The sequence below is a fragment of the Pinus tabuliformis genome, chromosome X (assembly GCF_031772625.1).
Source record: "Pinus tabuliformis cultivar Carrire ecotype Pingquan chromosome X, CPIR1, whole genome shotgun sequence".
In the NCBI taxonomy this organism is placed as follows: Eukaryota; Viridiplantae; Streptophyta; class Pinopsida; order Pinales; family Pinaceae; genus Pinus; species Pinus tabuliformis.
Genome location: NC_142308.1, coordinates 1,056,674,314 through 1,056,698,448, shown reverse-complemented (window position 1 = coordinate 1,056,698,448; position 24,135 = coordinate 1,056,674,314). Strand labels below are relative to the sequence as shown.

Below are 24,135 nucleotides of genomic sequence, written 5' to 3'. Positions count from 1 at the left end.
GGTGGGGGGATTCAGTGGAAAGAGTGGGCTAGGTCTGTACTCTTGTCTCCACTGCTCGATTCATGGTTAGCTTTGTATCCTAGTCCCATGCGATCTCCTTTACTGGCCATTAGCTTTAGGCTTGGCACTACATGGGAAATCCCGATTTTGGTTTGTGTGGCCCCGCTTTCCGACACCATATACATCACTCCTCTTCGCTTATTTTAGCCCCATTCATCTCTTTTTCCATCTAGGTCTACGTGTCCATTGGGTCCACATAGGGTTAGCCTCCCCCTCCCCTTATCGACACCTTAGGTCGGACTTGGAACGATGCCCCAAAGGTTGATGCAGCTAAAAAGAAAAGAAAAAGCATAATTTCGCCAATGTCAACAGGAAATGTACCACAAAATGCAAAAGATGGCTATGACATCCAAATTTAGCACGTGGGCAAAAGCCAAACATGAGCTCTACCCCTTATCTATGGCCATCACCTTGGTTCCTATGGGCCCTGTTACTGCTCAAACTAGCAGGGGTCATAAAAGGGATTCCTAAAGGGCAACTGCTAGATGAAAGGGAAACGACGAATGCTTAACCCACTGTCACCTTAGCGAAGATTCCCTACTCTTTACGAACTTTCATTGATGGGAGGAGACCCTGTACAGAAGGTCACTAGTAAAGGATAAATTGACCAATGGATATGAAGTGACCCTTATAATACTTTTCCTAGAAGGGGTTTTAAGAATAGAGCTTTCTTGCTTGTTAAGAAAGGTATGAAGATTTCTAGGAGGAGGTGAGGACTTGAGGGTTAGGTTTAGAGGAATATGCCATATGGAGTTTCCCAATCCTAAAATCGTTATTGAACTTGATTTCCCCAATAGTTCTTGAACATTTGACTTTTCAAAGGTGTGGGATCACAGGGGACCAAGTGGACCCAACCTAGGTTAAGAGGGAGGAATTTAACAACTAATGATGTTCTTAACCTAGACAAGGAGGGGAAAAGGACCAAAGCAAGAATTTCCACTTAAAGGTATCGAATTGATCTTATGAGGCACTAGCCCTGGGAACAGTAGGGCAAAGTTTGATCTCGGAGCTAGGGCTTGGTTTATCTCACAACTTCACCATCGGAATGGCTTCAAAATTGGAGGCATTGAAGACACACCAACGTAGAAGGGGCTAGGAGATCAAACATTTTGGAGGGCTACTTCATCGGGAAAATGATGCGCTAGACCTAGAAGAAGGTGAAAAAGAATTGATTTTGAGTGACCACCTCTTGGTAGACCAGTGTCATAGTCTTGGGAGAATGGAGTCTAGGATATATATGAATGAGGACCTTGTTTCTTGGTCAAGGAGGCCTTAAGACTACTTCACTTGTCTTCTAGAGCAAGGGGAAGAAACCTTACAACTTTATACTTCGACTTGCAAAAGGTGATGGCTTATTAAGATGAATTCGGTGATAGAATTATCACTAGGAAATTTCATTCAAAATTACATGGCCCATACATTGAGAAATGCTATATAGAGACAAAATTCCACAATTTAGGCAGTAAATACATGCAACAATTAGCCTTAAAAATAACGAAATTCCTAATCCAATGTATATGAAAAAGTAAAATAAGAATAGCATTAAAAGCTTATACTTACATGTAATAGAACATATCTAACCATCATTAATTTGACAATAGAGAAGCTCCAAGATAAGATAATCCAAATCCAAATATCAAAATTCATCCATAAAGCTCCAATTCATCCTCCAAGAAAAAGTGTGAAATTCTCTAAAGAGAAGAGAGATCCAATCCAAAGTGATGATGAGCAAATGAACTCATCTCACTTGTATTTATACACTAATGAGGAGTTCGAATTGGTCTCCTAGGCCTACATAAGCCCCCAAAATAAAATAATGCGCTAATAACCTAACTTTTGGTGACAAGCCCATCAAACTAGCTCACAAATGACATAATTAGCCTCTTAAGAGGTCAAATGATAAATAGTATATGTAGTAGGACCTTCCAAGTGCCCTGATGAAGTCCATAAGTGCCATAATGAAGAATAGGACCCTCAAAAGTGATGGACAAGGGGGTGGCCCCTTTATTCCAAACAATAAACCTGTGGTGCTCCAAGTGGGTATGGGGGGCACAATAATAACCTCATGGGTCTCCAAATGAGTCAAAGATGCTGGTAGATCATTTGTAAGGGCTCTGATGATGGTGTAGGTGATGCCACATCATCCTACAAGTCCTAGGTCAGCTGCGAAGTGCATGGTACATCTGTGGGGTTGACTGGGCAAAGGTGAACCAAGTGCATCTTCTCTTCCAATAGGTGAATCTCGAGCAATCTCTGAACATCCTCGGGGATCCATGGAGTGTTGTCTTTTGCTGTGGAGGCCCATGGCTCTCAACGCACACCCTACATGTGCCAATGTAGCCCTTTGGAGGTTTAGGACCCCGTATAGGGAGACCAAACCCAAAATGGAGACCATTTGCAATCCTGCATAAGATCCAATGTGTCCCCTAGCTTTCCAGTACAACAAGTCATTAGAGAAATCGAGTAAAAGAGTTTACCAACCATGGACCACAGGTGGTGACTCCATAATGGCTTGCCCTTCCATAATGGGCTTTGGCATGTGCTAATGTCTCGAAGCTCCAAATGGGGTTAGCCAAGAATCCTATTAGGTGGTTTCTATTTAAAGGGGATAATAGGTCCAAGGTACATCCTTCAAAGGTGGTGGTATGTGATAGAGAGGTGAATGGAGTAGGGATGAGAAGGGGCAGCCCTCGGCCACATGTTGGGGTACAAGGATAGCTAATAAAAGGAAAGCCCACACTGGGTATAAAATATATAGGAGGAAGCAATCGTAGTACATGAGGTGCACCGACCTTGTTTTTCCACCCTTCTTTATATACTTTTATGATTTTTCTTTAGTTAACTGCTCGAGGCTCAAGGTGTAAGAGCATGATGTGTGAGATGTAGCAGTGGATACCCCCTTTTAAGGTAGGCGATTCATTGTCCACCAGGGGTTGGGACAATCATGGGTTCCTATATGATGAAGGAGGCTCATAGAACTTGTAGGAACTAGGGTGATGGCCATGATGATGGGGTAGAACTCATGTATTGGATTTTGCCCACATGTTAAATGTGTTTGTCCCAACCATCTTTTGCATTTTGTGGTACATTTTCCTATTGAATGTGGCTAATTATGCTTTTACCTTTCTTTTTCGCTGCATCAACCTCCGGGCATCATTCCAAGCTTGACCCAAGATGTGGGCAAGGGAAAGGAGAGAACTTGCCCTGTGTGGACCCACTGGAGGAATGTGGACCCAAGTGGGAGAAATGATGTATGGGGTAATAATGAGTGGAAAGGGGGTAATATATGCAGATGGGGAAGTGTGACCATGCAACCAAAATCAGGGTTTCTCGTGAAATACCATCCCTAAAGTCAAATGGTCAGTAAAAGAGATCCCACGAGAATATAATCGAAGGTTAACATCCAAAAGGGGACTTGGGGACAAGAGCACAGACCTAACCCATTCTTTCCGCCGAATACCCTCTTTAATCCATGCCCATAAGTGTCCATGATAAGCAAACTACAATACTCAATTACCAAATGACAAGGCATACCTTTAGGTTCAGGAGGCCCACCTTCAAACATATGATCATGACAAGTGGGTGAGGGACCACATGGTTGGCTTAGGTGATAGAGAAGTGGCACAACGAGCTAGTTGGTGGCTGCAAGGGGCTGCTGGCTACCGGCTGAAGACCATCTTGGAGGATTTTTTTCTCCTAGGGAGATCACCCACAAAATGGTGGGTAACATTTGGCTCCAGCTAGGATGTGATCTCTCGAAGAATTGGACGAAGCTACTCGAACAGGAGGTCACGAGAACATCAACAATCTCTTGGTTACCGTAGACCTGTTACCTGCACATATAAGAGATGAAGAACACGTGGTAGCATGCTTTTGCGACGTCTCATGATCGCACATGCTTAATGTTAAGCCATAAAATCAACAGAAAAATAAAATATGCAAATTTTAATTTAGATGCATCTAATCTACCACGAAAAATATCATATGATGTTAGTTCTAATGAGAAAATGAGCATGCAATGCATCCTATCTTAACATGCATATAGCAAGGCTAATACTAAGTGTAATCATAAAACCAATGCAACCAACAAATCATCACATCAACATACATATTCTTACTAGTATGATTACCCATGTAACAACTCCCAAATCGAATGTGGACATAGTCACATGGTGGATGAAGCAGGTGGGAGGTGGGAAAACATGATCTCCATTCGAGGTAAAGGAAGTCCTAGGAGAAAGAAAATAGGTTGATCTAGAGGTCCCAAGCTTTCCTTCTAAGTACACAATGGTGGAATGAAAGATCACTCTCAAGAACTCCTCATCACAATCATTGCTTGTAATATCATGCTTTGAAGATGTCACACAATTGTGATGAGAGGGGAACGAAGGGTGAGAGAAAGGAGTGCAACAAATGGGTTGCTCAATGTGATGGTCACATCGGAGAGGGGAGGTCATGGAGTGATCAAAATCCTGCAGGTGAGTCAAAGGGGATAAGGTATATTCAATAAAGGGTTCTTCCTTGAACCATATTCAGAAAGGGGGAAAGGGGCATGGTCACTCAAGGTCATAGCAAAAGGGATGAGGGACTTACTTGAGGAAGACTCAAGATGATGCACAAGAGGGAAAGGTAAAGGGAAGGGTGAAGTGTCATATTTGACAGTGTTTCCTTCCCCATAATCTAAAGGCTCAAGCGATTTGAATATATAATCATGAGGTGGGTAGGTAGGAACCTCTTTGCTTTTCTCATTATAGCTTCAAAGTTTGGGTTTTCATCAAAAGGAGAATCAATCATTTTAAACTGTCCTTCTTCATGCAAGGGAAAATAATAATTCTCCTTTCCAAGGGTATCGATGGGTATGTCATTGCAAGTAATGCCCAAGATAAAGGGAAAACCATTCTCAACCTCATCTTCTTTGTCAGTATCATAAATGGGAGCATAATCAAATTGTGACCCAACAATCTCCCATTTCTCCTTTTCAATGTGGAAATAATCTCCAATGTCAACCCCCAAGGAGCTCACGGGATCACCTTCCTCAAGGTTCTCAAAAGGAGAGTCATCATGAGTGATACTCTTGAGAGAGGTAAGGTCAATCTTGGCCTTACTTTCCATAGCCTCATTCTCCTCAACACATGTGCTCTCAAAATCATCCTGGCCATCTTGCGGCCCCAACGAGGACTCATCTTCTTGCTCATCACTAAGATCCTCAAGGTCATCTTCCTTCTGGCTGGTTGACAAGCAAGACCTCTTTTCTTCTCTCTTCTCTTGAAGAATAACGACTAAGGTATTTGTCACATGATTTTGGTAATATGCTTCTAAGAGGAGAGCATTAGTAGTGTTCTCTTTATATTCATATTTCATCTTATGAAGCTTCACCTCTTCATCATATAAATGGGAGAATACTTCATTAGAACTACATTCCCTTACTAACCCCCTACTTGACCTAGTATATTTATCCATTCTTTCTTGCGTGATTTGGAGGCTTTCAGGATCCAACTCTTCGTCCTCCTCAGAGGAGATATCTTTCACTTCACTGCTATTGGCCCCCAATTCCATAATTGATATTTGCTCATGATCCTCATTTTCTTGGTCATCCTAGTCATCCAAATCCTCATCTGGTAATGAGCCATATTTTTGTTTGATCTTTTGAGATAAGGAATTAAATACACCAGTATAATAGGCAAGCTCTAAGAAGAGATAATCTATGGGCCCTTCTTCATACTTTTGTCTTATGTTGTCGAGGGTTTGATCTTCTCCTATTATAAAAATTGAGTATGAAGTCCTCGTTCTCGTGCCCTATCAGATGATCACAAAGTTCAGACCACGAATCCAATCTTTCCCATAAGTCTTTTTCTTCTTCGAGGCTAATGTCGTGGATACTTTCTTTCACCATTTTTCATGATCTTGCATGTAAGGTCAAAATAGAGTCGCCAGGGTGAATTAAAAATGCCTTCACAAATGCCTACTTCACTCTACAAGCATTGACTTTGAAGTTCAATGAGGAACTAGGACTTCGTTCCTCTAATGTAGTTGCCAAATAATATATCAATAATGTTGTATGGGGAACAAAGCGCATGTTTCGTGTCCCCAAAAACAACGCCAAAATGTTAGCGCTCAAACTAGCAGGGGTCATAGAAGGGATTCCTAAAGGGAAACTGCTAGACCAAAGGGCAACGATGGATGCTTAGCCTACTGTCACATCAACTTAGACTCCCTACTATTTATCGACTTTCACTGATGGGAGGAGATCCAGTATGTATAGAAGGTTACTTGTAAAGGATAAATCGACCAATGCATATGAAGTGACCCTTATAATCCTTTTCCTAGAAGGGGTTTTAAGAATAGAGCTTTCTTTCTTGTCAAGCAAGGTACGAAGATTTCTAGGAGGAGGAGGTGAGGACTTGAGGGTTAGGCTTAGAGGAATATGCCTTATGAAGGAGTTTCCCAATCCTAAAATCCTTATTGAACTTGACTTCCCGAATAGTTCTTGAAGATTTGACCTTTCAAAGGTGTGGGACCACACGGGACCAAGTGGACCCAGCCTAGGTTAAGGGGGAAGAATTTAGAAACCAATGATGTTCTTAACCCAGACAAGGAGGGGAAAAGGACCAAAGCAAGAATTTTCACTTAAAGGTATCAAATTGATCCTATGAGGCATTAGTGAAGGGCTTTGTTACAGTTGTGATAGCAAAAACACTAAAGGTCATCAGTGTGCCAAGAAGAAATTATTTTACATAGATTGTGAAGAGTAGAAGAAACTTCGTAGCGAAAGAGTTATAGCGAAAATTCCACGATGATCTGTTTTAGATGAAATTTTGGAGCTTGCAAAAACCTTAACTTCCTCAGATCATATCTCCAAAAAAATATAGCGAGGTAAGATCTGAAATTCAGACCCGAGGTTCAGCGAGATTTCGTCTCAAATGGGGTTTTTTTAGCTTCTGAAACGTCACAGAAAAAATGTTATAGCGAAAATTCCACCATGACCTGTTTGGAGTAGCGAAACCCTATAATCCAAAGTTCTGATACCAAATGTTATGAGACCAGCTCACAAAAAGATAGAAAAGATAGATCAACGCTTTAGAATTCAGCCTCTTCAAGGGGGCAACCTCCTTTACATTACACAAATGAACAATTCTTGGATGATTCAAATGACAAAACCTCCTTTCTATATATAGGAGTCTAAGGGGTCATAATATAACCAAGTCGACCTAACAATAATAATATAAAGGCACTTATTGGGCACAATAATAACAATATGGGGACAATAGGGGCACAACAATAACAATAAGGGATACAACGACAATAGTAATGGGGGAATCACTAGTATTATAAGGACCTAACAGAACACTAGGGCAAAGTTTGATCTCGGATCTAGGGCTTGGGTTATCTCACAACTCCACCGTTAGAATGGTTTCAAAATTGGAGGAGGCCTTGAGGATGCACCAGCGCAGGAGGAGTTATGAGATCAAACTTTTTGGAGGGCTACTTCGTTGGGAAAGTGATGCCCTAGGTTACCCAACTTGGCTAGACCTAGAAGAAGGTGAAAAAGAATTAATTTTTGAGTGACCACCTCTTGGTAGATTAGTGCCTTAGTCTTGGGAGAATGGAGTCTAGGATAAATATGAATGAGGACCTTGTTTCTTGGTCAAGGAGGCATTAAGACTACTTCGCTTATCTTCTAGGGCAAGGGGAAACAACCTTACAACTTTATGCTTTGACTTGCAAAAGGTGATGGCTTATCAAGATGAATTTGGTGATAGAATTATCCTGTTAGGCCCCTATACTACTAGTGTAACCCCTTATTGTTATTAGTATAACCCACTTATTATATTGATGTACCCATGTAGTGCCCATATTGTTACTATTATGCCACATAGAAGCCCACCATTGTTACTGTTGTGCCCTACAATATTATTGTTATGTAGGCTTTGATTGTATTGGGACCACTTAGACTCCTATATATAGAAAGGAGGTATTTTCATTTGTATCATCCAAGAATTGTTCATTTATGTAATGTAAAGGAGGTTGCCCCCTCGAAGAGGCTGAATTCTAAGGCGTTGATCTTTCTTTTCTATCTTTTCTTGAGCTGGTTTCATAACATTTGGTATCAGAGCTTTGGATTCTATGGTTTCGCTGCTCCAAACAGGTCATCGTGGCATTTTCGCTATAACTTTTTTTTCTGTGATGTTTCAGAAGTCGCAAAAAAAACCCATTTGAGAAGACATCGCGCTGAACCTTGGGTCCGAATTTCAGAGCTTTTCGCGCAATATTTTCGGAGATATGATCTCAGGAAGTTGGTCATTTTGATGACTCCTGAATTACACTCAAAACAGGTGACTTGGGGAAAATCGTCATAACTTTCTTTTTGAGCATCGGATTGAAGTTTCGTAAGAAGTTACAGAAAGAAGACGGACTGTAGTTTCTTGTGGGTGTTTTTCAGATCCAAAGGTCGAAACAGTGACTCGTGGCACGTCGTACAACTTCGCTCTACTGAACCAGTCTAAAAGCAAGTCACTGTGGGAGATTTCACATAACTCTTCCTTGGAGAATCCAATTTGGCTCAGACTTGGGCATTGGAAAGAGGACACAGAGGGCTACTACAGATCACAAGTTCAGAACTTAAAGATCCAAAAGTATAGAGTTACAGTCGTTTCAAGGTAGAGCTCCTAAAATCAAGAAAAAGCAAGATGAGGAAGTTTGATGGCAAGGATCCGGTAAATTGGATACTTCAGATGGAGCAATATTTTGATATACATGGTGTACAACTGTTACAAAAGGTATGTATTGCATCTTCATATTTAGAACCAGATCAATTTTTATGGTACAAAGGGCTTTGTTCTTGTAAAAAACTTGTTACGTGGTCAATTTTCACGGAGGAAATGATAGCACATTATGAGGATATAAAGAGCAACACCTTCTTTAGAGCAACACCACAACAATTGGAAAGAGTAAAAGGGATTTGTGACATAATGGAAAGCAAAATTATGGAAAACAGGAAGCATACCCCTCACAACTATAAAGATGGAAGTGTTGTTTCTCCCAGCCTTCCACAACCTACAAGGGTTACACCACAACAATTGGAAGAAAAAAGAGAAAAAGGGCTTTGTTACAATTGTGATAGCAAATGCACTAAAGGTCATAGGTGTGCTGAGAAGAAATTATTTTACATAGAATATGAAGAGGAGGAAGAAAAGGATCAAGAAACATCAAAAGAAGAGGATATACGTCAAGACACCACCCCAGAGAAAGAAGAAATGAATCAGGCCATATCTTGTAAAGCATTGGCAAGAATTACCACTCCTCAAACTCTCAAGATAGAAGGACATATCGAGAATAAAAAGGTGCAAGAAGTGAAAGATCACATCGAGAAAGAAGAAATGAATCCAACCATATCTTGTAATTCAATGGATGAAATTACCACTCCTCAAACTATCAAGATAGAAGGACACATCAAGTAGAAAAATGTTCAAGAAGTGAAAGATCACATCGAGCATCAAGAAATGAATCTGACCATATCTTGTAAAGGACTGGAAGAAATTACCACTCCTCAAAAGATAGAAGGACATATCAAGAAGAAAAAGGTTCAAGTAGAGAAAGATCATATTGAGCATCAACAACAAGTTCTCCAACTTTTAAAGGATAGCGCCACTTCGGTGCAAAATCAAATGAAACAACAGGTAGATCAACATTGTAGTGAAAAATGTTTTGATGTGAGTGATTGGGTATTTTTACTGCTACATCTCAAGCAAGCTATTTATGAGAAGGAAATGTTGGCAATACTACATGCACTTAAAAAATGGCGACCTTACCGAATGGGAAGACGCTTCAAGGATGAGGATGTGGAAGCATTGTTTTGTGCTATTTATATTATCCAACCAAATTGGATAAACGAAGCAACGGATGAATGGAAGAAGAATGAAGAAGTATGGCCACTTATTCAAAAGTTGCAAAAGATCTCAATTCAAGCAATATTGCCAGAAATTGAAGAGGAAGGAAAAATCATATTGGAACCTGGAGCAGTCACAGAAACAAGAACCCGACAACTACAAAATCGATCAATTTCAGAGTATCTCATCAAGTGGAAGAACTTACCCGCTGAATATTCCACATGGGAGGACAAGAATTTTATATAGAAGCATCAAGAACTACTCAAGCGTTGAGGACAACGCTTTTTGAAGGAGAGAGGCATGTTAGGCCCCTATACTACTAGTGTAACCCCTTATTGTTATTAGTATAACCCACTTATTATATTGATGTACCCATGTAGTGCCCATATTGTTACTATTATGCCACATAGAAGCCCACCATTGTTACTGTTGTGCCCTACAATATTATTGTTATGTAGGCTTTGATTGTATTGGGACCACTTAGACTCCTATATATAGAAAGGAGGTATTTTCATTTGTATCATCCAAGAATTGTTCATTTATGTAATGTAAAGGAGGTTGCCCCCTCGAAGAGGCTGAATTCTAAGGCGTTGATCTTTCTTTTCTATCTTTTCTTGAGCTGGTTTCATAACATATGCCTAGGAAATTTCATTCAAAATTACATGGCCCATACATTGAGAAATGTTACATTCAGACAAAATTCCACACTTTAAGCAATAAATGCATGCAACAGTTAGCCCTAAAAATAGCGAAATTCCTAATCCAATGTATATGACAACATAAAATAAGAATAACATTAAAAGCTTGAACTTTACATGTAATAGAACATATCCAACCACCAACAATTTGATAATAGAGAAGCTCCAAGATAAGATAAACCAAATCCAAATAGCAAAATTCATCCATAAAGCTCCAATTTATCCTCCAAGAAAAAGTGTGAAATTCTCTAAAGAGAAGAGAGATCGAATCCAAAGTGATGATGAGCAAATGAACTCATCTCACTTGAATTTATACACTAATGATGAGTTCAAATTAGTCTCCTAGGCCTACATAAGCCCCAAAAATAAAATAATGTGCTAATAACCTAACTTTTGGTGACAAACCCACCAGACTAGCTCACAAATGAAATAATTAGCCTCTTAAGAGGTCAAATGATAAATAGTACATGTCGTAGGGACCTCCAAGTGGCTTGATGAGGTCCATAGGTGCCATAATGAAGAATAGGACCCTCAAAAGTGATGGACAAGGGGGTGGCCCCTTTACTCCAAACAATAAACATGTGGTGTTCCTAGTGGGTGTGGGGGGCACAATAATAACCTCATGGGTCTCCAAATGAGTCGAAGATACTTGTAGATCATTTGTAAGGGCTCTGATGATGGTGTAGGTGATGCCACATCAACCTACAAGTTCTGGGTCAACTGCCAAGTGCATGGTACATTTGTGGGGCTGGTTGGGCGATGGTGAACTAGGTGCATTTTCCTTGCCCAATAGGTGAATGTCAAGCAATCTTTGAACATCCTCGGGGATCCATGGAGTGTTGTTGTCTGTTGTGGCGGCCCATGGCTCTCAACACACGCTCTACTGTTGAAATTTCTAAGTATTACCCGTTAGAAATTTTATTTGTATTCTCTGGTTTATTTTGCCTACTTGTTAATTACGACAAATTATTTAAACATATAAATATTGAAATAAACACTACAGTTTTAACCATCTATAGATCAACAACTGAAAGAAATAGCAAACACACAAGTGACACCGTTATTTTTGGACAACTTGTCCCCCAAAAAACCCAACTCGGGAAAACCGGTGCAACAATTCTTAGGGTTATTTTATTATGTAGTCTTTCTGAGTACAATTGGGTGCCAAAACCGGCTCACCCGACAGAGAAAATAATCCAGTAGTAATACCTCTCTATTCGGAAGCAGATATTCAGAAAGTCTGCCCTATGAAAGCCTCTCCAGCGCAATCTGAAGCTCAACGTCAACCCTCCTGGCCTCTGCGTCAGCTCGAAACTCACCGCGTTAGCCCTCTGAGGCTCTGCGTAGCCTCTACGACCATCTGCGTCACTCCTGCAGCCTCTGCGTGGATGTCGCAGGCCCTTCTGGCCTCTGCCCAGTCCCTCCTGCCTTTGTGTGGCTCCCTCTGGCCCAATGTCTAGCTCTCTCTGCTTCTGCATTGGTCTCTCGGCACTATCTCTGCCTCTCTGCCTCGTACTCACTGCCCCTCGCTGCAACTGATTATTGATTTGATTTCTCTTAGCAAACCTTGCTCTAGAAAATCGAATCACTGATCACCCTAGTGTGTTCTCCAACTTATCCTCAAGCCTCCTCTTATACTTTTTCTGTTGGTCCTTCAACGACCGAGATTACATCTCTAATCGAAGACTAAGATTAGATTTGGCTTGATCCATGTCATTTGGAACCTTCTAACCCAATTTTATACTAATACCTATTAATATTTTACTTTTCCTAAGTTTAGACTTATGAACTCCTTTAAAAATATTAATTACTTTAATATATCCTTAACCGGGTAGAATCTGCTCAAATCATTTCTGGGTTTTGAAGATCTCATGTGCTTTAGCCTCTCCACCAATTTTCATGGCTAGAGCACATCCGATGCTACCCCAAATCAACACTCCCTCTTAGCGAGGACTGTGCTCTAGTAATACTCCACACTGAGCATCACTCTGATTATACGACACCGGTACTTGTGCTGATGCTAGGCCTCCCCGCCCAACATCCTCTGCACTGCTGCATCCTATACTGCTGCCCATGGCCCTGCCACTGCCACTGCTGCATCTGTACGACAACTCCCTCTGCATCTGTGCTGCTGTTGGTCCTTTCTCCCAACACTGCATCTGCACTGCAACCCCCTCTCATCATGCTGCATCGTGCTACTGCCAATTGCTACTGCACTGCAACTCAGTTATTGAGAAGTAAGTAACTAATCCACCTAACTACTGACATCCCTGTCAGGCTAGAAACACTCCCAATGCTAAAGCTCTCTGCTGCTATCTCGTGCTCCCGCTACTGCGTTTGCGTGGTTGCAACAACTCCTTGCCTCTCGCACCGCTGCTAGCCTCTCTGTGCCATCTTGCATTGCTGCAACCCTCTCTGTGCCATCTTGCACTACTGCAACCTCCTTTGTGCCATCCTGCACTGCTGCAACCTCCTTTGTTCCTCTCGCACTGCTGCAATCCTACTGCACTGCTCGGGACTACCGCATTGTAGCACTCTCTGCCATCTTGCACTGCTGCAACCTCCTTTGTTCCTCTTGCACTGCTGCAATCCTACTGCACTGCCCGGGACTACTGCATTGTAGCACTCTCTGCTGCTTCATCCGCATCCGTTTCTATCGACATCTGCCATCCTGCTACTTCTCCCTTCGGGGTTTCCGTAGCAAGGTATGATCTAAGAGTTTGGGTACCTCAAGGATCTTGCCCCTCATCACCTATAACCTTCCTGACTATAGCTTGATGTCTCCCCACCTCTTCTCTAGAGGTACATGAATACTCATGGCACAATTGTCATCCTCCTCTACCTCCTTTTTTGCCTTCGCTGGCGCTGCCTTGGAGTCAGACACCTCTCCCTTAGTCTTCTTCTTCGGACACTGGTTTGCATAATGCCCCAGGTCCCCACAGTTGAAGCACTTTATCTTGGAGAGGTCCTTTTTTTTTCTTCTCCTGTTTCCCTGCAGATGCCAGAGCTACATCCTCTTCCTCTTCTTTCTTGACCTAGACTTCTTTGCTGCAACTTCCCGTCTTGGATAGTCGTCTGATCTCTTCTTGGCGAAGAGCTGCCCACAATTCTTCCTAATTTGGAAGATTCGCCCTGCCTAGAATGCTCTGGACAGATGTCTCCCACTCCTCGGAGACTGCGTTTAGGGCGGTCCTCACCATCAACTCCTAATTCGACGTGGCCCCTATGGAAGCCAGTTGGTCCCGGATCTCCTTCAATCTACTGAGGAAATGATCTATCTGCTCCCCCTTCTACATCTGGTATGACTGCAGCTGATTCTCTAGTAGCATCTTCCTCTGCACGGAAGTATGTTGGTACAACGTCTTCAAGGTGTCCCACATTTCCTTTGCCGTCTCCTTCTTGTCAATACGCTTGACCACATGATCCTTGACCCCATCAAGGATGATGCATTTCGCTTTGGCCATTGCTTCCTCATGCTTTTCGTTGTCAACTAGGTCAACTGGAGCCACTGTTCTCAAGGCGAAGACCTTGATGCGATGTCTATCTAGAATGGACAGGATCCTGGCCTTCCAGACGACAAAGTTGGATTCCTTGTCCAGCCTGTCCTGATCCCTTAGTCCATTAATGGCCATCTCTTTGCTCTTCCTTTCGACTCTACCAAGTCTCTACTTCCCTCTGGAAGTTCCCTCTTCGACTCTCTCTGAGTCTCTATTTCCCTCCTGGAAGTTCTCTGCTAGACTCCCTCTGAGTCTCGATTTTCGCCTTGGAAATCTGCCTTCCAACCGTCAAGTTGCACCTCTCCGATCTCTTATGCACCTGCAACACTGATTTGGTTTTCCTGGCTAGAAATCTGCCTAGGTAGCGACTCCCTCTACCTTGGTTTTGCCCCGTTAGGTACTGTTCTGTCTCGGTAGCAACAATAACCCACTAGCGTCACTCCCTGCAATATGCCCATAGCTTCCTATGTCCCAACAACTGAAGGACTGAGCCTCTAGGATCTGCGCAGTTCTGACACTGGCTGTAATGCTCCCCTAGCCAACTACGTCAACCCTCCTGGTCTTTGCGTGGCTCTTCGTGAGCCTTTTCTGCCTTTCTCAGCTTCTGCGCTGGCCTCTCTCTGGCTTGAACTGATGACGCAGTCCCTCTGAGTCAACCCCTCTCCGCTGCTTTCTGCTAGGAACAACTTCTGTCACTCGGGACAGTTGTTTCTGTTGCAAATGCTCTGATTCAGCTGGTGCCTTCAACTCTCTTGTGGTCTGCAACCACGCTCTGATACCGTGTTGAAATTTCTAAGTAATACCGTTAGAAATTTTATCTGTATTCTCTGGTTTATTTCGCCTACTTGTTAATTACGAACAAGTTATTTAAACATATAAATACTGAAATAAACACAATATAGTCTCAACCATCTATAGATCAACAACTGAAAGAAATAGCAAACACACAAGTGACACTATTATTTTTGGACAACTCGTCCCCACAAAAATCCAACTTGGGAAAACCGGTGTAGCAATTTTGAGGGTTATTTTATTAAGCAATCTTTCTAAGTACAACTGGGTGCCAAAACCGGCTCACCTGACAGAGAAAATAATCCGACAGTAATACCTCTCTATTCGGAAGCAGATATTCAGAAAGTCTGCCCCACGAAACCCTTTCCAGCACAATCTGAAGCTTAGCGTCAGCCCTCCTGGCCTCTGTGTCAACCCGAAACTCACTGCGTCAACCCTCTGAGGCTCTGCATAGCCTCTATGGCCCTCTGCGTCACTGCTGCAGCCTCTGCGTGGATGATGCAGGCCCTTCTGGCCTCTGCGCAGTCCCTTCTGCCTCAACGTGGCTCCCTTTGGCTTAGCGTCTGCCTCTCTCTGCTTTTGCTCTGGTCTCTCGGACTATCCTGCTTCTCTGCCTCGTACTCACTGCCCCTCGCTGCCACTGATCATTGATTCGATTTCTCTTAGCAAACCCTGCTCTAGAAAATTGAATGACTGATCACCTTGGTGTTTTCTCCAACTGACCCTCAAGCCTCCTCTTATACCTTTCCTGTTGGTCCTTCAACGACCGAGATTACATTTCTAATCAACGACTAGGATTAGATTGGGCTTGATCCATGTCATTTGGAACCTTCTAACCGAGTTTTATCTTAATACCTATTAATATTTTATTTTTCCTAAGTTTAGACTTAGGAACTCCATTAAAAATATTAATTATTTAATATCTCCTTAACTGGGTAGAATCTACTCAAATCATTTCTGGGTCTTGGAGATCTCATGTGCTTTAGCCTCTCCATCAATTTGCATGGCTAAAGCACATCAGATGCTACCCCACATCAACACCTACATGTGCCAATGTAGCCCTCTAGAGGGTTAGGACCCTGTATAGGGAGGCCAAACCCAAGATGGAAACCATCTGCAATGCTGCATAAGATCCAATGTGTCTCCTAGCTTTCTAGTACAACAAGTCATTAGAGAAATCGAGTAAAAGAGCTTACCAACCATGGACCACAGGTGGGGACTTCATAATGGCTTGCACTTCCATAATGGGCTTTGGCATGTGCTAATGTCTCCAAGCTTGAAATGGGGTTAGCCAATTATCCTATTAGGTGGTTTCTACTTCTAAAGGAGACAATAGAGAGGTGAATCAAGTAGGGATGAGAAGGGGCAACCCTGGTCCACATGTTGGGGTACAAGGGTAGCTAATAAAAGGGAAGCCCACATTTGGGTATATAATGTATAAGAGGGAAAAATCGTGGTACATGAGGTTCCCCAACCTTGATTTTTCCACCCTTCTTTTTATGACTTTTGCCTTTTATGATTTTTCTTTAGTTAACTACGCGGGTCTCAAGGGGTAAAAGCATGATGTGTGAGATGTAGCAGTGGATATACACTTTTAAGGTAGGGCGGTTCATTTGCCACTAGGGTTGGGACAATCATGGGTTCCTATATGATGAGGGAGGCTCATAGAACCTGTAGGAGTTGGGGTGATGGCCATATTGATGGGGTAGAGCTCATGAATTGACTTTTTCCCATGCGCTAAATGTGTTTGTCCTGACCATCTTTTGCATTTTGTGGTACATTTTCCTGTTGAATGTGGCCAATTGTGCTTTTACCTTTCTTTTTAGCTGCATCAACCTCCGGGGCATCATTCCAGGCCTGACCTAAGGTGTGGGCAAGGGGAAGGGTAGAACTAGCCCTGTGTGGACCAAGTGGAGGAATGTGGACCCAGGTGGGAGAAATGATGAATGGGATAATAATGAGTGGAAAGGGGTAATATACGCGGATAGGGAAGTGGGACCATGCAACCAAAATCTGGGTTTCCTGTGAAATACCATCCCTAAAGCCAAATGGTTAATAAAAGAGATCCCATGGGATTAGAATCCAAGGTTAACATCCAAAAGGGGACTTGGGGACGAGAGCACAGACCTAACCCATTCTTTCCACTGAATCCCCCCATTAATCCATGCCTAAAAGTGTCCATGATAAACGAACTACAATACTCAATTACCAAATGACAAGGCATACCTTTAGGTTTAGGAGGCCCACCTTCAAACATACGATCATGAAAGATGGGCGAGGGACCACATGGTTGACTCAGGTGGCAAAGAAGTGGAACAACGAGTTAGTTGGGGGTTGTGAGGGGCTGCTGGTTGTCGGCTGAGGACCATCTTGGAGAAAGTTTTGTCCTAGGGATATCACCCACAAAATGGTGGGTAATAGGCCCTAGATGAGCCCCCTCCACATTAAGGAAGCCAAGATTGCCCCAGCCCCTAGAGGGCAATGAAATGCCCCACCTTAAAAGGGTGTATCCATTGCCTATATTCTCCACATCATGCTCTTATTACCTTGAGCCCCAAACAATTATGAAGAAAAATCAATCAAAGGCAAAAGACATATGAAAAAGGGTGGAAAAAAAGGTCAGGGTAACTCCTGTATCACGATTTGCTCCCTCCCACACTCATATACCCAAGTGTGGGCTTCCCTCATCATAACTACCCTTGTACGATGACATGTGGCCTATAACTTTCCCCTGATCCCCACTCTGTTCTATCACTATATCATATGCCGCCTACCACTTGATGGATGTACCATGGACATGTCACACCCTTTAAAGCTTGAAAGCACTTAATAGTGTCCTTAGTTAACCCCTTATTGAGCTTGGAGACACTTGTACATGCCAAAGCCCACTATGGAAGGGCTTTCCACCATGAAGTGCCCCATGAACTCCATGACTTGTAAGCTCTCTTACTTGATTATTCTAATGATTTGTCTTATTGGAGGGCAAGGGGACGCATTGGATCTTATGCAGGATTGTAGGTGGGTCTCCATTTGGTGTTTCGTCTCCCTATACAGGGTCCAAGCCCTCTAGAGGGCCACATTGGCACTTGTAGGGTGAGCGTAGAGAGCCATGGGCCTCCACCATAGTAGAGATTACTTGATAGACCCCCAACTCCACTTAGTGATTGCTCGTGTTCCACCTTTTGGATGAGTATGATGCACCTGGTTCACCATGCCCAGTCGACTCCATACTTGCACCATACACTTAAGAGATATGCCAAGGTCTAGATGAGGATGTGTCTCACTGCAGGAGACAAGGGAGGTCTTATGTCATCATCCTTTCCCTCACAAATGGTTTACATGCATCATCGATCCAGTTGGAGACCCATGAGGATGTCCTCGTGCCCCCACACCCACTTAGGAGCACCACATGTGATTTACTTGGAAAACAAGGGGCCAAGCCCTTGTTCACTATGTTTGGAGTCCATTCTCTCACCATGGCACACTTTGGATTTTATTAGGCCTTCTCAATGGCCCAACGACTCATTATATTGATCATTCTGCCCTCTTGAGAGGCTTATTTTTATGTTATTGAGCTATATTGGTGGGCTTGTCACCAAGGGATGTTATTATTGCACATTATTTTATTATTTGGGGCTTAATTAGGCCAATTAGGAAAATCAAACTCATTAGAGATGGTATAAATTGATGAGAGGTGATTCATTTCTCTCATCATCACTTGGATTGGATTAGTATCTCTTGAGAGATTTTAGTAGTTTTTGTTGGGATTACTTTTTGAAGCTTTCTTGATGCACTATGATGTTTGCATTTTCGCTATTGTCTTGGAGCTTCTTTATAATGCGAAATTGATGAATGGATATACTCTCGCTTATGTAAGTTGAATTTTTGATGCTATTTTTGTTATCTTACTTATCAAATGCATGTTTCTTGTTATCATTATTCTTGTATTGGTTAATGTAATGCAAAATTCTTCTGGGACCTTGAATAAGTGATTAAATGCATGCGTTGATCTTTGAGGGATTGGGTGAATGTTCCTAGAGACACCTCTTAGGTTGAAGACCTCGAAATTTTGTCTCTTTCGCAATTTTGAAGTATAAATCCCTATTGACCTAGTTGGTGCCCTTAGAGAGGGTAATGAAGATTAATTAGGGATCCTTAGCTCACGAAAATTCTCGATCTATGTGTATTTGGACTCCATTATGCCCAAGCAATAAGGCACTGATCCTCGTATCCCTTTGGCAGTCAAATTTACCTCTCTTTTTTTCACTTTTCTAAATTCTAGGCCTAACCCTAGAGGGTCACCTAGGGCATCAAGCGAAATTCAAGCCATTCAAAACCATTGAATTTTGGTCCACTATTGCGCTGGGGTCATCTCTAGAGGTCCTTCAAATTTCAAGCAATTATGACAGTGGAATCCCGAGATATAGGAAGCCCTTGCCACAAGACCAATTCTTGCCCTAGATTTACTTGGGTTAGTGTCCTCATTGGGATCATAACACTCAAATCTCTAAAGAAAATTATTCCTTTGATCCTATTCCCTACCCTAATTAGGTCAAGCCCATCATTGGTTGATCAAATCCATACCCTTGACCTAGTTTTGGGTCAACTTGGCTCTGTGTGGTCCCACAACTTTGTAAGTTCAATTCCATAAAGTTTACATAGAGGCCTCTTATCCATAAGGGTCCTTAGGTCTAGGAAGCTCCTTGTTAAGGCATATCCTCCATACCTATGCTCAAGAATCCTCTTAGCCCTTCCAAGAGAGCCCATCACCTTGCTTTGAAGCAAGTTATCTAATTGAGCCTCTCTTGTGAATATGTCTCAGGGATCACTCTCTATCCATTCATTGGTCCATCCTTCTTAGTGATCCCTCTATACCCGGTCTCTTCCCATTGGTGAAAGTCTATAAAGAGTAGGGAGCCTTAGCTGAGGTGATAGTGGGTTATCGCTCCATTGTTGCCACTTGACCTAGTAGTTGCTCCATAGGATCCCCTCCTAGGACCCTTGCTAGTTTGAATGGTAACTGATCCTATCATCATGTATCAACGAAGGTGACAATTCAAAGAACTTCGAAAGATACAAAAAGATTAAAAGACAGAGAAACAAATGACGGCTTGTCAAGCAATAAGCATTGAGGACAAAGCTTTTTGAAGAGTAAGGCAATGTTATATATATATATATATAATACAAATAATATAAATAGTAATAGTCATAAATAAATGATTAATTAACTAGTAATTAGTATTGAAGAGGCATGTCTCTAAGGACATGACCTTTTGTGAAGGGGTACCTACCTAGGTGTATAAGCAGACCCTCGCTCTCAATTGTAATAATCTCATATCTCATATCTTCTATACATTTATTATATAATATATTTGTCCTTACATTGGTATCAGAGCATTCCCCTGAGTATACGAACTTTGTTCGTTATATTCGTTGTCCTAAACACAGAACCGAATGCTTGAGTCGAGTGGTTAGAATTGCTCCTTCTCATGCCTATTTATAGTGCATTTGGACACTAAGTTAGGGCTGACTTGTCCATTGGTTGGGCCGATTGATGCAACTGGCAGAATGTATAGTGAATATTGGAAAATTCATTTCTGCTCAACCTTGAGGAGTTAGAAAGGCATGTCATATATCATTGAAAAGATCTCAAAATAAGCTTTTCAACCATACATCCTATGCTCCTGTTTTAGCTAAGTAATTGGAGTAAAAATGCCTTCAAATATAGGGTATCTTAATGGGGCATGCTTGTACTTTAGTTGCGTCATATTAACAAAATATTTGATATCTCTTCATTCCTATGCAATTAAAGGGAATGCCATATACCATTGGAAAGGTTTTGGAACATGCTATTTAACTATGTAATTTCCTCTTTCATTTGGACATCCTTTGACATCAATCAAAATCATTTTCAATAGGATAGCTGTCCAAGGAGGAGAAATTTTTTCTCCTATGGGATGCCCACTTTTTGGTGGGTAACAGCAACCAACTATAATAATTCTGTTGAAGTCAATAAGCTTTCAACTTTTTCTTTCAGTCCTCATATATCCAATTTGATAGTTTGTGTTCAACTGAACTACTTTCTCCACTATTTATCTAGGGAAAAATAAATTCCAAAGGGTATGCCTTAGTACTTCATGATCTGTCTTACAGTTTAGTGCATCACTTGCCAATCTAGATTGTCCAGTGGACTAGTAACTATTACTTTTGTTTCTCTCAACTTGCTATAAGCCCTGCATCTTCAACAAAAATGTAGCAATTGTCCCTTCATAAAATTTTTAGTCACTTCTGAGGTAAGAAGTGGGGTAAGGGATGAATCATCTTTAAAGTGAACACTGACAGGTTGATTGACTTTAGGAAGAGAAATACCACTATTCTGACCTTACAAATATGCTGCCTCCAATCAGTAATCAAGAGCATTGTCAGCAATCATGCAAGAAAATGGTGCAAGTTGCCATCCCTGCCAGTTAGATCTTTAAAGAGGAATTACCTTCAGGAGGTACCTATTCGCACAACTTTCAAAATGGGAGTTCTTAGTCATTTCATATCTCCACTCTAAGCTTGTAACCTTGAGGGTTATGCCATGCATCAAGCTACTTTTGATATTTAACATTACCTAGTTTGTAATGGAACTTATGAACTTGTTAGTTTTAGTTGTCTTTGAGATATATAATGTCTCGGATATAATTCTGCCAGTCTATCAGAATATTCACATTATATTGTTGGTGACAATGAGAAAATCATGCCTGAACAAGAGTGCAAGCTTGTGCCTTATTTGCAAGGTAAAAATCAGGTCACAAATTTTGAAGAGTAAGATATGCCTTTTGAAATTTTCTGTGGGCTCATCTCACGAATTTTAAAGCTTTTCTTCTTGCATGTAAGCAATGGGGAACTTGTCCCAGGGGGCCAGCTCAATTGTTGATCGAAGTAATGTGAGTCCTGATAGAACTGAGAGATCCAAGGTTCAAACCCCCCCAGTTGTGACCTGGTTTATGGAGAAGATAGGCCTTAGACCCCAGAGGTTTACTGGTAGCTACGTGTCAGGCGGGCTGCTGGGTTCCTCTGGGATACAAAAAGAAAAGCATAAGGGGAACTTGATTGTGAGCTGTGATAATTGGGTGTTCTTGCCATATATTTCCCAAAATTGTCTTCCAACACTATCTTATAAAAGAGTCTCTCAAGTTGCTGATTGTATATAGACATTATTTTGGAAATACTGCTTACAGCTGTCCTGCTAAGCAGCTGTGGGATGAGTGGTGTTTCTATTCCATCAAAACAAGACCAAGATTTGCACCTGGCCTCTCCCACACCTACTTTGGGGGTTTTGGACCTCAGTCTCTGCTTTAATACCAGTTCGATGACTTCACAACTTGCTGCTAGGCTACACATCTTTGTGTGTAAGTAGATATTTTTGGTGTTTATTCTTTTAGATACTGCTAAAATTTCATCTAGGCTCAAGTTTCAGGCAAGAATATTAATACATTTGCCTCCCTTTGCTGGTAAATAACTAATATTCGTTTTCTTTCTATCTTGATATTTCAGACTCCTCTCTCTCTCTCTCTCTCTCTCTATATATATATATATATATATATATATATATATATATATATATAAAATCCACATTTCTATATTTACAAGTCTCTATAAATGTTTATATATGTGTATATATCTCAATATATGTGTGTCTGTGCACTACATACTCATTTTAATTTTTAACAGTTGCACACACAAATTGGTTTAATGCCATTAGAATCTACTATTGACATAACTCAACCATTTTGTTGCATAGCTTAGTCCGATTGAATTTTTTATGAGGTAAACTTAAAAACGTTCAATTCCCTGTTGGAATAGCCATAGATTCGGTATGAAGTGTAGGCAGTAGCATGGTGGCCATGTCTCTGAAGAATTTGGGAGGGTATCCTATGAGTTGTACTGTGATCTTGTGCATGCAGTTAGACTTCACTTATGCTTTCTGAATGTGTCTGGAGAGTTTAGAAGAAAGAAAACATATATAATGACTTATTGAACTTAAGAATTTTCAAATTATATGCTAAGTGCTGATTATATTCTCTCGTGTATATAATAGTTAAGGCGGGAAAATAAGTTATGCAAATCTTCAGTCATGGTCACTGCTGGTGCGAACCAGGTAACTAGTGTGATCTGTTTTTGTTGCTTATTTATCTATAGTTTTATATGCATGGTCATGTGCCAACTCTGATGAGGTTTTTATATTTATATTTATATTTGATTTATTTTTAATTTTTAGTCTTTTATAAAAGTGATTGGAATGTAGACTCTTATCATAAGTGTTCCTGACCATCTTTTTGTGTTGGAAACATATAGTTTTGGGAGATATTTTAGTAATATTCAAATATGCAGGCTTGATATTCAGAGCTTGAAGTTTAGTTTCTTTGTATGGATGTGATTCTTTCTTGGACTAAGAACAATTTGTTGAAAATAATAGTTATCATATTTTCTTGTCAGGCATCCTTGCACTTGTACAGAAGCTTGTTGCTCAATTGACATGCTCTCTCTGGGAGTTCTAGAATTTTTATAACAAACATTACAGATGGCTATCAGTAAATTATTAAAATCAATTGTCGTTGTGTTTGCAAGCCAAAATTATTTTATGTCATTGTCAAGTGGAAGGCCTACATCATCATATATCGATTATCTCTATCCTACTTTATTTTTCAAATCTTGAGTTAATGTTTCAAGCATTTAAGGTTATTGATTGCTAATTGCTGAAGAGCAAGGAAGTTCAGCATGCAGTATTTTGCTGCTATCAAGGTTGTGTAGACTATAGACTTGTGGCATGGATGAGACATAGCATGAAGAAAGTAGTGCATGGGAAAAGAAATGTGCATGTAGAATGGCTTACATGATTGTTATGATCCTCGCTAAAAAGTCAATAAAAAAAGCAAAGACTAGCCATATTGCTCATTAAATGGAAGCCATATTGATCATTTTTTTAAGTAAGAACAAATTGCATTAATATACACAAACTGCTTTACATCATGTGTCATAATCTAAGTCACTTGACGCTATGACACGTGGCATGGAGGATACAGAAATGAGTGTTTGATGTGAGACAACAATCCCAAAAAACAAGACATGGAGGACTCTCTCTCCATCTCTCTCTCTCTCTCTATATATATATATCTCTATCTCTCTCTCTGTCTATATATATATATATATATA

General features: G+C 41.1%; 1 protein-coding gene across 2 annotated transcripts in view; it reads left to right on the top strand.

Moving 5' to 3' along the window:
• LOC149143458 (Pyridoxal phosphate (PLP)-dependent transferases superfamily protein) overlaps positions 1–24,135 on the top strand; it is a 223,139-nt gene that overhangs the window by 71,544 nt on the left and 127,460 nt on the right. For both annotated transcript variants that reach the window (XM_089453377.1, XM_089453376.1), the window contains one exon: positions 23,021–23,080. In XM_089453377.1, coding sequence (XP_089309503.1) covers positions 23,021–23,080 — 60 coding nt within the window. The remainder of the gene's footprint in view (positions 1–23,020; positions 23,081–24,135) is intronic.